This window comes from Triturus cristatus, chromosome 3_1 (genome assembly GCF_964204655.1).
Source record: "Triturus cristatus chromosome 3_1, aTriCri1.1, whole genome shotgun sequence".
NCBI classification, from domain to species: Eukaryota; Metazoa; Chordata; class Amphibia; order Caudata; family Salamandridae; genus Triturus; species Triturus cristatus.
The window spans coordinates 672,554,470-672,567,528 of record NC_140583.1 but is presented as its reverse complement, the minus strand read 5'-3'; the positions used below and the strand labels follow the sequence as shown (position 1 = coordinate 672,567,528).

General features: G+C 47.6%; 1 protein-coding gene across 7 annotated transcripts in view; it reads right to left on the bottom strand.

The window, feature by feature from the left end:
* The window catches only part of OSBPL5 (oxysterol binding protein like 5), a 1,218,591-nt gene that overhangs the window by 147,964 nt on the left and 1,057,568 nt on the right, over positions 1 to 13,059 (bottom strand). For all 7 annotated transcript variants that reach the window (XM_085644727.1, XM_085644725.1, XM_085644728.1 and 4 more), the window contains 2 exons: positions 10,112 to 10,210; positions 5,422 to 5,518 (listed from right to left, as the gene is read on the bottom strand). In XM_085644727.1, the coding sequence (XP_085500853.1) occupies positions 5,422 to 5,518; positions 10,112 to 10,210 (196 nt within the window). The remainder of the gene's footprint in view (positions 1 to 5,421; positions 5,519 to 10,111; positions 10,211 to 13,059) is intronic.

The window sequence follows — 13,059 nt, the reverse complement described above, 5'->3', positions numbered from 1 at the left end:
GAGAATTCGAGGCCCTCCACCACCCGCAGGCTTCCACCTGCGCCTCATCCCTGGTGGCCAGTGGTGGCCTTAGGTTCGTTTCATTTCCCTTGTGCTGTCTCTTTGCCTCTGTGACCCTGATTTGTGCCTATAACTGCCCGTGCCCCCTGCCCCCCACTCGCCGCTCTGCTCTGTGCCATTTCCCTTGTGCTGTTCCTTTGCTTTTTGCCTCTGTGACCCTGATTTTGTGCCAGTGACTGTCCGTGCCCCCTGCCCCTCGCTCGCCGCTCCGCTTCTGTGCCCCCTTTTTTATTTCTGTACCACCTCACCGTCCACATGTTTAATTTGTGCCTGTGACCCTGTTTTGTGCCCCGTTTATCTTCTGTACCACATCGCCGGTCTCCTGTCCCCCGTCCCCGCCGCTGCCTCCCCTGCGGCCCCGCTCCCTCCGCGCCCATTCGCCACTCCCGTCCCTCGCCTCCCGCCTCCCAGCTGCTCCTCCCACCCCACCTCCCCATATATGGCGGCCGCTGCGCTGGTGAGGAGAGCAACCCTTGACCTTCTGGTAGGTTTCTCCCCCCCGCTGCAGCTCCGCCTGCACCCCCGCTGTCGCCGCTGCCGCCGGAGAATTCGAGGCCCTCCACCACCCGCAGGCTTCCACCTGCGCCTCATCCCTGGTGGCCAGTGGTGGCCTTAGGTTCGTTTCATTTCCCTTGTGCTGTCTCTTTGCCTTTTGCCTCTGTGACCCTCATTTGTGCCTATAACTGCCCATGCCCCCTGCCCCCGCTCGCCGCTTTGCTCTGTGCCATCTCCCTTGTGCTGTTCCTTTGCTTTTTGCCTCTGTGACCCTGATTTTGTGCCTATGACTGTCCGTGCCCCCTGCCCCTCGCTCGCCGCTCCGCTTCTGTGCCCCCTTTTTTATTTCTGTACTACCTCGCCGTCCACGTGTTTAATTTGTGCCTGTGACCCTGTTTTGTGCCCCGTTTATCTTCTGTACCACCTCGCCGGTCTCCTGTCCCCCGTCCCCGCCGCTGCCTCCCCTGCGGCCCGCCCCCTCCGCGTCCATTCGCCACTCCCGTCCCTCTCCTCCCTCCTCCCAGCTGCTTCTCCCTCCCCACCTCCCCATATATGGCGGCCGCTGCGCGATGAGGAGAGCGACCCTTGACCTTCTGGTAGGTCGCTCCCCCCTGCTGCAGCTCCGCCTGCACCCCCGCTGTCACCGCTGCCGCCGGAGAATTCGAGGCCCTCCATCACCCGCAGGCTTCCACCTGCACCTCATCCCTGGTGGCCAGTGGTGGCCTTAGGTTTGTTTCATTTCCCTTGTGCTGTCTCTTTGCCTTTTGCCTCTGTGACCCTGATTTGTGCCTGTGACTGTCCGTGCCCCCTGCCCCTCGCTCGCCGCTCCACTTCTGTGCACCCTTTTTTATTTCTGTACCACCTCACCGTCCACGTGTTTAATTTGTGCCTGTTACCCTGTTTTGTGCCCCGTTTGTCTTCTGTACCACCTCACCGGTCTCCTGTCCCCCGTCCCGGCCGCTGCCTCCCCTGCGGCCCCGCCCCCTCCGCGCCCATTCGCCACTCCCGTCCCTCGCCTCCCGCCTCCCGCCTCCCAGCTGCTCCTCCCTACCCACCTCCCCATATATGGCAGCCGCTGTGCACCCGTCCGCGCCTGGACCGCGCCCAGCGCCAGAACCCCTGGCCCCCGCACCAGCCACGAGGACTACCGCCTCCAATACGACGCCAAGACCCTCATCGCTCTCAACCCAGGAAGGACCCACACCTGCTGCAAGGTGGCCCCTTCACCCTCCGGAACTGCAACTTCTCCTGCCACGAAAGCATCAACACACCCACCACAACGGAAACCAACCAGCTCAGATGCATCCTGAGCAACACTCGCTCCGCACACAAACACGCCGTCGAACTCTGGGACCTACTCGACACTACATCTCCGGACGTCACCTTCCTGACCGAAACCTGGATGAACGAAACCTCCGCGCCAGACATCGCCATAGCCATCCCAGACGGGTACAAGATCACCCGCAGAGACCGCGTAAACAGAGCCGGAGGAGGTATCGCCATCGTCCACAAAAACACCATCAAGTTCTAAACGAAAACCAACGAAACCCTCAGCACCGCCGAACACATGCACTTCCAGATCCACACGGACCCCAAGACCACCCTAAGAGGCACCCTCGTCTACAGACCACCAGGACCCCGGCCTCAATTCTGCGACTCCATCGCCGACCTCATCAGCTCGCACGCACTGACCTCCACCAACTACATCCTCTTCGGAGACCTGAACTATCACCTGCAGAACAACAACGACAGCAACTCCTCCACCCTGATCGACAATCTCGCCAACCTCGGACTCAAACAGCTTGTCACAACGCCGACCCACATCGCCGGCCACACACTTGACACAATCTTCTCCTCAAGCCCCCACGTCACCTTCAGCCACGCCTCCGAACTCACCTGGACTGACCACCACTGCATCCATATCTCCTTCCGAAAACCACTCACACACCACCGCACCCTACAGACCCCCCGCCGCCGCTGGGGCAAAATCACTGAAGAACAACTACAGACAAGCCTCGCACTCAACCCTCCGACGAACCCCACCAACCCGGATGATGGTACGCTCTCCCTCGAACGCTGGACGAACGACTGCGCCAACACCATCGCACCGCTGAAAAACCCCACCAACAGAGGCACCAGCAGAAGAGTCAGCTGGTTCCCCCCGGAACTCCTCGACTCCAAACGCACCTGCCGGAAACTGGAAAACACACGGAACAGCAACAAGACGCCAGACAGCCACACTGCCTACAAAGATGCCATCCGCAACCACCACCACCTCATCAGGACCGCCAAAGGACCTCATTCACAGACCGCCTTGACAACAACGCACACAACAGCAAGGAGCTCTTCACCATCGTAAAGGAACTCTCCAACCCCAGCTCCAACGCCAACGACATCCCACCATCACAAGCCCTGTGCGACTCACTCGCCACCTTCTTTCACCGGAAAATCACCGACATCCACGACATCTTCAGACCCCGGACGACCCCTGCCGACCACACCGCACCGAACCCACCGCTCCCCACCACCCACGACACCCTGACAACCTGGGCCAACGTGAGCATCGAGGACACAATCAAGACCATGGGATCAATCCACTCCGGTTCCCCTTCCGACCCCCTCCCACACCACATCTTCAACAAAGCCAGCAAATCCATCGCACCCCACCTGCACAAAATCATCAACCTCTCCTTCGAGACCACCACCTTCCCTGAGAACTGGAAGCACGCAGAGATCAACGCCCTACTGAAGAAACCCAAAGCAGACCGAGCGACCTCAAAAACTTCCGGCCCATCTCCTTGCTCCCGTTCCCAGCTAAGGTCATCGAGAAGATAGTAAACACCCAGCTCACGCGACACCTCAAAGACAACAACATCCTAGACCCATCACAATCAGGATTCCGCAGCAACCACAGCACAGAGACCGCCCTCATCGCCGCCACAGACGACATCAGGATCCTGCTAGACAATGGTGAGACGGCGGCCCTCATCCTCCTAGACCTCTCCGCCGCTTTCGACACCGTCTGCCACCGCACACTACGCACGCGCCTCCACGACGCAGGGATCCGAAACAAGGCCCTGGACTGGACCACCTCCTTCCTCTCCGGCAGAACTCAGAGAGTCCGCCTCCCCCCGTTCCGCTCCGAGGCCTTCAAGATCATCTGCGGCGTCCCACAGGGATCCTCCCTCAGCCCGACGCTGTTCAACGTCTACATGGCACCACTAGCACGCATCGCCCGACAACACGACCTCAACATAATCTCCTACGCCGACGACACTCGGCTGATCCTCTCCCTCACCAAGGACCCCCTCACCGCCAAATCCAACCTCCACCAGGGAATGAAGGCCGTCGCCGACTGGATGGAGGACAGCTGCCTCAAACTGAACACAGACAAAACGGAAATCCTCATTCTCGGGTCCAACCCCTCCGCTTGGGACGACTCTTGGTGGCCCACATCACTGGCCCCCCCCAGCCCCCACCGACCACGCACGCAACCTGGGAGTCATCCTCGACTCGAAACTCTCCATGACCAAACAAGTCAACGCAGTCTCTTCCACCTGTTTCAACACCCTCCACATGCTCCGCAAGATCTTCAGATGGATCCCGACAAACACGAGGAAAACAGTCACCCAGGCCCTGGTCAGCAGCAGGCTCGACTACGGAAACGCCCTCTATGCCGGAACCTCGTCCAAGCTCATCAGCAGACTACAGAGAATCCAGAATGCCTCTGCACGCCTGATCATCGACTTCCCGCGCCGCGACCACATCGCCCCCCACCTGAAGAACCTGCACTGGCTCCCCGTCGACAAAAGAATCTCCTGCAAGCTCCTGATCCACGCACACAAGGCACTCCACAAAACCGGCCCAGCCTATCTCAACAGCCGACTCTCCTTCTACGTACCCAACAGAAAACTCCGCTCCGCTGACCATGCCCTGGCCACGGTCCCACGCATCCGGAGAACTACTTTCGGAGGCAGATCCTCGCACCGCCAAGACCTGTAACACCCACCCCCTCCACCTACGTCAAACCGAAGACCTGCTGACCTTCAGGAGACAACTCAAGACCTGGCTCTTCGACCACTAACAGCTCCCCTCCCCCCCCCCCCCAGCACCTTGAAACCCGCCCAGGTATGTAGTGCGCTCTACAAGTTACATGATTGATTAAATGTCATGTTATGTGTATTTGTAAAGTGCACTATCACTCTCAAGAGCATCTTGGCACTGAGTCCCCAGTGAGCCATTATTTATTATATACATGTTAACCTAGGTTCCTGTTAGGCATATTGGGTTGCCCTTGTTTTTTATTATTATGTTTGTGCAACAGGCCCTCCAACACCTACCACAGAACATTTTGACAGAAGAATCTCGCTTTTTCTCCAACAGTACGTTCTCAAAATGGAAGATGTCAAGTGAGAAATTCATTTGACAAATTTCCTACGGTGAGGAGGTAACAAGATCTGCCCCTCACACGCACCACATACAGCACTTGCATTCTGATGGAGTAGGCAGACTCTGGGTCTGATTACGATCTTCATGATGGATATCCTGTCTGAAAAATTACAATTCCATTATATCCTATGGAACTTGTAATACAGGGGTCAGGATATCTGTCACGTTTATGATGGAGTATCCCATCCGCCAACATCGTAATGAGGCCCTCAGTTTCGAACCAGAGCATAACATTCTTATGGTTCAATAAGCAAACCCATATCAATAAACATTTCAAAAATCTACAATGTTATATTTTGCTAGAATTTTCTAGAACTAGCTTTTACATTTACATATTGAGGCAACCAAAACACACAGTGATCAGAAAAGCATAAAATACATGATTTTTTGCAAACTAAAGTCAAATTTGCATAGTACCATAAAACTTGGATTTAGCTAGAATGCTTCCACTTATGCAAAAACCATCCTTTCTGTTGCTGATGTGGAAGGCCGATACTGGTGGATGATGGGATACCTGCAAGGAAAAAGATCTTGGTCTTAAGATCAAGAAGACTTGAAAATTGATGGGGTTTATTTTGAAATCACACAGGAACATTAATACTGTGGTTACAATACTAAGCGAAGTGTATTTGATTATATAGCATTGACAACCAATAAACAGAGATGGTCACAAAAAATACCATGGTGGCTGATTTCTAATGTCAGTCAAACTGCTTGTCATGAATATGAAAATTATCCTGGCTTGTAATCATGGAGAAGTGGTGCTAAATACATGCCAATAGCCAATGCCTAATTTGTGCTGGTGGTGGGAACCAGCACAGGAGTTAGTTTTTCATCATAATATTTTGACCAAGAGCAAGGGATAACAAGGCAGAAATACAAGAAAGTATAAGGAAGAGAAAACTAGAAATACAGCCATAAAAGGAAAAAGCAGAATCAAGACTAGACAGCCTTGCTATTTGGCAATCCTAGCATACAGTTCTGGCACTGGACTCTAATGAAAAACTTTGAACCCATGCATTTATTTCTGTTAAGTTAGGTACTGCTCACAACAGCTGGATACAATGTCAATTTTTAAAATCATTGCTTAATATATAAATAATTATTATATAGAAAATGTATTTTAGCTGTGGAGCAAATTTCTGCTTGTGTCTTTCAATACCTAATGGCAAGTGATCAATATCTTCAAGATGCCATTGATACGTCTAAACATAGATTTGGTAATTTAATGTTTCGGGGAACGGGGAATCCCGTAACAATTCAGCATAGTTTCTGTCCAACAGAAACCCAAAATTCCCTGGAGTCATTTAGAATCACTGTCTGCTCTCATCTGCCAAATGGCCTTTGGGGCTACGCTTTGGAAGACATTAGCTGTACACAGCCGCAGTCCGTGCAGGTAGCAACGGCTGGGCCAGGTGGGGTGGGATTCCGACAGATGATGACGAGGGAAATTAAATTATTTATTTAATTTTCCCTCTGCATCGTCCCTCGAAATACCCTTCTCCACCCTTCTCCACCCTGCCCCACCGGCCCCACCGCCTCACCGCTGTTACCTGCACAGACCACGGCTGCCTGTACTAGGTGGACTTTTGAACGCTTTTTCATTTTGTTTGTAATGGCCAGAAAAAGCAAGAAAAAGTACAAATGACTCCCAGACCCTGCAAAACTACTCTTAACGCATAACGGCAAAAAACATTTTGTTCAGCAGAAATAAACTCCATGTTTGGGGAGTATTTCTGCTAAATATTTGGCAAGCTGCCAGGCATTCACTTCTAGCTAAAGTGTTCCTTTTGTGTGGGTGGAAGTACTATCACCAGAAAAGCCCCAATTCTGCAGCAGAGACACAAAGGTATTCTGGGCAGTCTGCGATGGAGTGGGTGGAGGCAGGCTTCTACTGCCCAATGGCTTTGAACTGAAGATCATGCTTTGTTTATTATATTTTCTCAGATCAACCTGACCTTTTGGCAATCACAACCTTGGTTGAGTAGCCCCAAGAAGAGATTTCTTCTCTAATTTTCAAGCTTATTGCTGATGACGCACTGTATTATATCATACCTTACATGACAAGGCATAAGGTCTGCTGCATAGTACAGTGTCTAATTATTCATACTATCTATATGTTAATGGTGTAATTACATTATATTTGGCAGTGTGCATATTGCCACATGTCCTTTGTAGGACAGAACTGTTTAAATGGCTTGTCTTCTGCCTACAATAATGAAGAAAAAACACAAAATGATGCAGTGTTGGTGCAAATGGTGTCTAATTCAGATGCCTGCCTAAGCTCTAGGATCTGCTGGTATAATCATCATATTTAATGAGGAAGACTCACTCACATTATGTGGCATGTTTCATCATTGGCTTCCTCACCCCATCCTGGTAAGAAAATACTACCAGGGTGGACTCAACCTCAGTGAGAGGTAGTTCTTAACAAAGAAACAATGGGATCAAAGTGGGATCCAGATAAATTGAAGAATACCTTAAGGTAAACCTTATGGCATTTCCTTTATATAAAGGTACCTCAGGTATTGTTAAAATAAATGGTTGGATGACTATAGGTACAATGGCCCTTTCATCCAGATCAAGCCAACATGTTTCTACCCTTACTAGTGGCATAAAAGGGCAAGGGCATTCATCAGGGCTCAAGGGATCCCTACTCTAAAATAATCTTTTAGTGCACATATATGGGACAAGGAATGTTGTTGCTCCAAACCACCTTTAATAATGACTGTTAGGACATCATGGTCAGGTCGGAGGGGGCACCCTCTGTAGGCACAGTTTCATCGAAAGGTGTTGTTAGAAGTTGGGTCTCTAGTTGGCAGAAGTGTGCACCCTGTCCAAGTAGGGACCGCAATCCCAGTCGGGGTAAGTCAGATACACACCCTAAATTAACCTGTGCTCAACATCTGGTAGCTTGGAACAGAGCAGTCAGACTTAACTTAAGAGGCAATGTGTAAAGCATTTGCGCAATACTTAAGATAGTAAAATAGTGAAAACATCACACCAAAACAATCCACACTAGGTTAGAAAAAGAGTTTAATTTATTAAACAAAACAATACCAAAACAACAAAAATCCAATAAGTAGCACTAGAGATATTAATTTTTAAAGATTAAATGCAATATAGCCGTAAGCGCAAACCGGGGCTATCTGGTTGCACTAGACCGGGTCAAATTTGAAAAAGCCAGGTTAACAGTGATGGAGCACAGGTTGGATACTGAAGCCATGCAGAGCCTGCTGTGAACAGTACCATCTCTGAGGATGCGTCGACGACGATAAGCAAGATGCAAGGAGCAGTTGGAGGCGATGCGTTGATCTTTAGGATTGTAGGCAATACGTCGGTTCCGAGTTGCGCAGTTGGAGATGCGTCATAGTCGATCCCTTGTGATGCAGGTGATGCGTTGACATCGAGCCACGCAGCTGGTGATGTGATGTCCTCAAAGCGGCAATTCGTCGGTGTTGAAGGAGATATGTCATTTCTGACCAGTGCAAAGACAGTGATGCATGAATTTTGGTACTGTAGTACAGAAAAACCACTTCCAAGGGCCCAGGACTGGATTGGCACCATTTGCCAGGGTAGGACTCACAGATGGCAGAGTTCAGGTGCTGGTTGGTGAACTGGAGTTTAGTCTTTGATATCCCTGAGGCTTCCAACAGGAGGCACGCAGGCAAGCCCTTTGAGCAACTCTGGGTTCAAGTGATGCAGATTAGGTCCTTCTCACCCAGACAAATAGTGCAGTATGCAGGTCAGTACAGAAGAAAAGCAGTTCTTTCTTGGCAGAAGTCCAGCAGAGTGGCAGTCCTTTAGCAGCACAGCAGTCCTTTCTGGTATAATCTTCACTGCTCCAGAAGTGTACCCAGTGATGCCTTTGATGTAGGGGTGACTTCAAAGAGGGGCTTTGAAGTGCATAGAGGTCCTCCCGTCCTGCCCTGACTTCAACCACCCTCTAAGGAGTTAAGCAGTCCTTGGTGTGTGAGCAAGACACAGCCTATTCAGATCCTCCCTCCCATCCTGTCCATGGATGAACCATCAAGGCATGAATGGCCCATCAGGCATACCTAAGCTCCCTTTGTGTGTTAGTGTCTTGAGAGAATGTACAAAGCCCAGCTGGCACCCATCCCAGGCATGTATTGGAGACAGGCAGCGGGCACACAGGGCTAAAGATCAGAAAAATGCCAACCTTCTAAAAGTTTTTTAATGTTGTAATCATGAATCCAACTTTTATGAACCATTTTATCCTGAACTTCATCCAAAAATTCATGCAGCTGGGATTGAAGTACTCACTGTAAAATGTATATTGGAATCTATTTGGTAAGTGCAAAGGTATAGGGTCTTTCAGAGCTTGAGTAACTGTTAAGTTTGTCACCTTTCATAAGCATTCCCTTTTTGCTTTTATTCTTAGTTTTGGCTGCCTTATTTCTCTTCAGTAGATGGAACAAAAGGACCGATCGAGTCCTGGTTGTTTGCTCCTAAATTTTGTGGAGTTTTATAGGTGTGATCACCATATGGTTTCTGAAACCTGTTAGACAAAGAGAAGTTATTAATCCGTTCGATTTAGTTGGATTTTATTTGTCCAACGCTCCAAAAAATTGCATCCTTAGACACTGATGTGATTTTATTTTTCATTGAAGGTAAAATCGTCCAGGTAAAGGAATACAGTTTCAGTAGGAGATATATTGCTGATAGTAAGCCTGGTCAGATGGTTTGAGGCTTCAATCCATGGTAACCGTGCTGGTGTGTGTAAAGCATTGCATGTGTGCCATCTCTAGGCCATAAAAGAGCAATCAGTGACCCAAAACCTATGCTCGGCAACTCACCTCATAGAAACATTGCAATCCATTAGGTCACTTACTCGTTAGAGAGGAGACTCTCCATATCCTGAATCAACTTTGAATGCTCTTTCTCTCAGCAAAACCAAAGCAGACACTCTCCCTTGCTCATGGTAGCTCAGCCCGAATACCGCACTATCAGCCATGGCCATACACAAGAACTAATAAGCGCATGTATAGTTTTGGCATCCAATACTATACAGGCCATTCCAAAGTGTGCTTTAATCAGGCATACAATTTATTTAGAAATCCACAATTTTTAATATGTATATTATTACCTGTTCTGCAATGTAAAATGTGTGACTGTGAGTCTGAGGGTGAAACCAGCAGCAGCGAAATGTCTCTCCGAGAATGGGATTGTATGGCTTTTTCAGCCCCTGAAGAAAAAATACATTTTGTTATACATTTTGGAATTTATAGAAGAAAATTCCATAACAGAACAATCTGCACATTAAGAATATCCAGTTAAGAAGCTACTTATCATTTATGCTAAGCATTGTATTGAATCCTTATTCTATTAAAGTTGCAATATTCTGCAGCATAATCAGAAAATACTTCACACATATATCTTACCTAGTCCTGTCCAGCTAAAGTGTAAGCATAATTTGGTAAACACTGTCTCTTTAACCCGCCACTGGAGGAAGTGGCTTGTTGGAAGCGTCAATCATTTTGCAGAGACCACTGAAAATATTGTACTTGTCTACTATCATTGATTCCATGGCTTCTGTTTGCTGTAGAGACAGAGTGCCCTATTCACAAAAGTCTAACTTTACTGCTTTTCTGTATTCACAAAGGTAAGTTACTACTAGTAACGTTACTACTAGTAAATGTACTACAAGTAAAATTACTGCTAGTACAATTACTAGTAGTAAAGTCACTTGTATTAACCTATGTTTGTGAATATTAAAAAGTAGAAACTTAGACTTAAGTCTAAGTTTACTACTTATGTCTAAGTTCACTACTTGTTGGTATTCACCAACGTAAGTTACTACTAGTAACTACGCGTAAAGTTACTACTAGAAAAGTTACTTCTAGTAGTAAAGTTACTAGTTGTATCTTACTTTTGTGACTACCGAAAAGTAGTAAAGTTAGACTTTTGGTCTAACTTTACCTTTGTGAATCAGGCCCTAGGACATCTATATTTGAAGCATGTTCTGTCTCCACTGCCTACACTTAGTGCACAGGTCCAGAGCCACCAGAGGACCCACTGAGGAACGAGCTGAGGACCATCTACGAACGTGTCTTAACAATGAATTTTGATAGGATCACTAAAAGTCCAGAGTGGTAAAGAGGAAGTCAATGATTCCACTAATAATATCCTGATATGGGCTACACCAAAAAGCACATAGCAAGCATCCACTAGTGCTTGGAAGTAATCCAAAGAAATGCAACAAGCTGGGAGCGCACCTCTCAATGTAATGCACCTACAAATAAACAGCTGTTAATAAAGCTGTTGGGTGCATACCTGGAGCTGCCTAGCTGCTGAAGCAGTTCAGAGAAATCCGTCTGGCAGGTTTCACCCAATAATGTTCAAGCTCAGCAGATGCCGATACATCGGCTCGACCTTTCCACCCTACAACAACTTCACCTCACAGCCCTGGGGTACCAAAAATTAAGGCCAAGTGCCACCTTCTGCATCCAACTCAGCAAGTCAACTATGGGAGCATACAGCCTCAGCAACAGAGAGCAGCCAAGCTGGGACAGGCACCAGCGCCGAGACATACAATGCGTCAGAGCCTACTAGGCCACATGAGAGGTGAAAAATTGCCAAGTCCAGCAGATCCCAATTGTTAGTCATTTATGGGCGACCATGGATAACGGTTTCAATCCTTGTCTTTAACCATGTGAACACCACAGCTCATGTGACCTCTGGCCTCGGAGATGGCAGGACAGGCAGGAGTGGTGCTGATCAGAAGATTTGGAGGTCTATGAGCTGGGCCACCTCTCAACTTGACTAGGAGCTGTACTCCTACAACTGTTCTTCCACTACTCAGTATTATATTCAAAGGCCTCTTTTGGCACCATGTGTCTGCTGTCTAACATCATATGTAGGTTGTCCTGTTTTAGGTTTAAACCTATAATAACTGATAAAACCCAACTGAAAAGGAAATAGCTCTCACCAGTGTAAACATATAAACACTGAAAAACACACCTACAAAACCACAAACTATTTGCCATTGAAAAAAAGGAGAAGGAGAGTCAAAGAGTCATTTTTATTTCTTCCTGAAGGGGTCAATACAATGTAACTTTGGTATACAAGGTAGCAGCAAGAAAGACTGGGCTAATAATATTCTGGTTGAGCTTTGTTGTTTAGGTATGTCACTAAAATATTGTTTCTTCTTCCAGCTTTGTGTTCTTTGGTCTAAAGATGCAGGGTTTAGAAGCATGTTTTATGTTTAAATATTTTATAAACTGTAGAGAATCAGGAAATATCAAAATCATATATGATATTTTGGCTGCATTTGATTCTTTCACTGATAGGTAAAATGGCTTCTTTCATAAGAATCTTTCCCAATATGTGCCATCACATTTACCCAAAGAGAATGGGTAAAAACCCTTGATACATCAACCCCTTTTCTAGTGAGTTAGTATTGATAGTAGGTGAATTGCCAAACTCCCCAGGCTTTAAACATTCAATACAAGGTGTAGTGACAGGTGAAAAGAGTGCTATCAGCAAGTATCTGGGATAGTGGTGAAAACAAGACACCAGACATTTGGAAAACATGAAATGCAGTGTCACTTGGAATTCTGCTGCAAAAAGACTTTCCAAGTTCAACAAAGATTGGAGAGATATTGTTTGTATTTGCAGTGATTCAGCCATGTACATGAAAAAGTTGTGTGATGACCTGTCAAAATCAATGCCTGAGCTATAGTGCTTCCCTGTAAGATATTGTTGCCACTTGTTAGATGGTATTCTGAAAGCATCTTTACAATCATTAGAGTTAATGAAGAATGCTATTGACTTTTTAGTCCATTCTGGTGCACTGTTTCGTTATGCTCGGGAACTAAACCACAAATATTTCTCATTTTGTGCTTTGTGTGGCATCAAAGAAAGAGTCATCCCAACTGTGTCACTTAGCTGATGATTCTCAGTCCTAGAGGCCGTGAATGCTATATTATCCATGTGGCAACCCTTTACAGAAATTGTGCTGAGTGATGATGCCAAAGGCCTAAAATGTAATGATCTTTGGTCGCATATTGATAGTGATGTGAAAAAAAGTACACT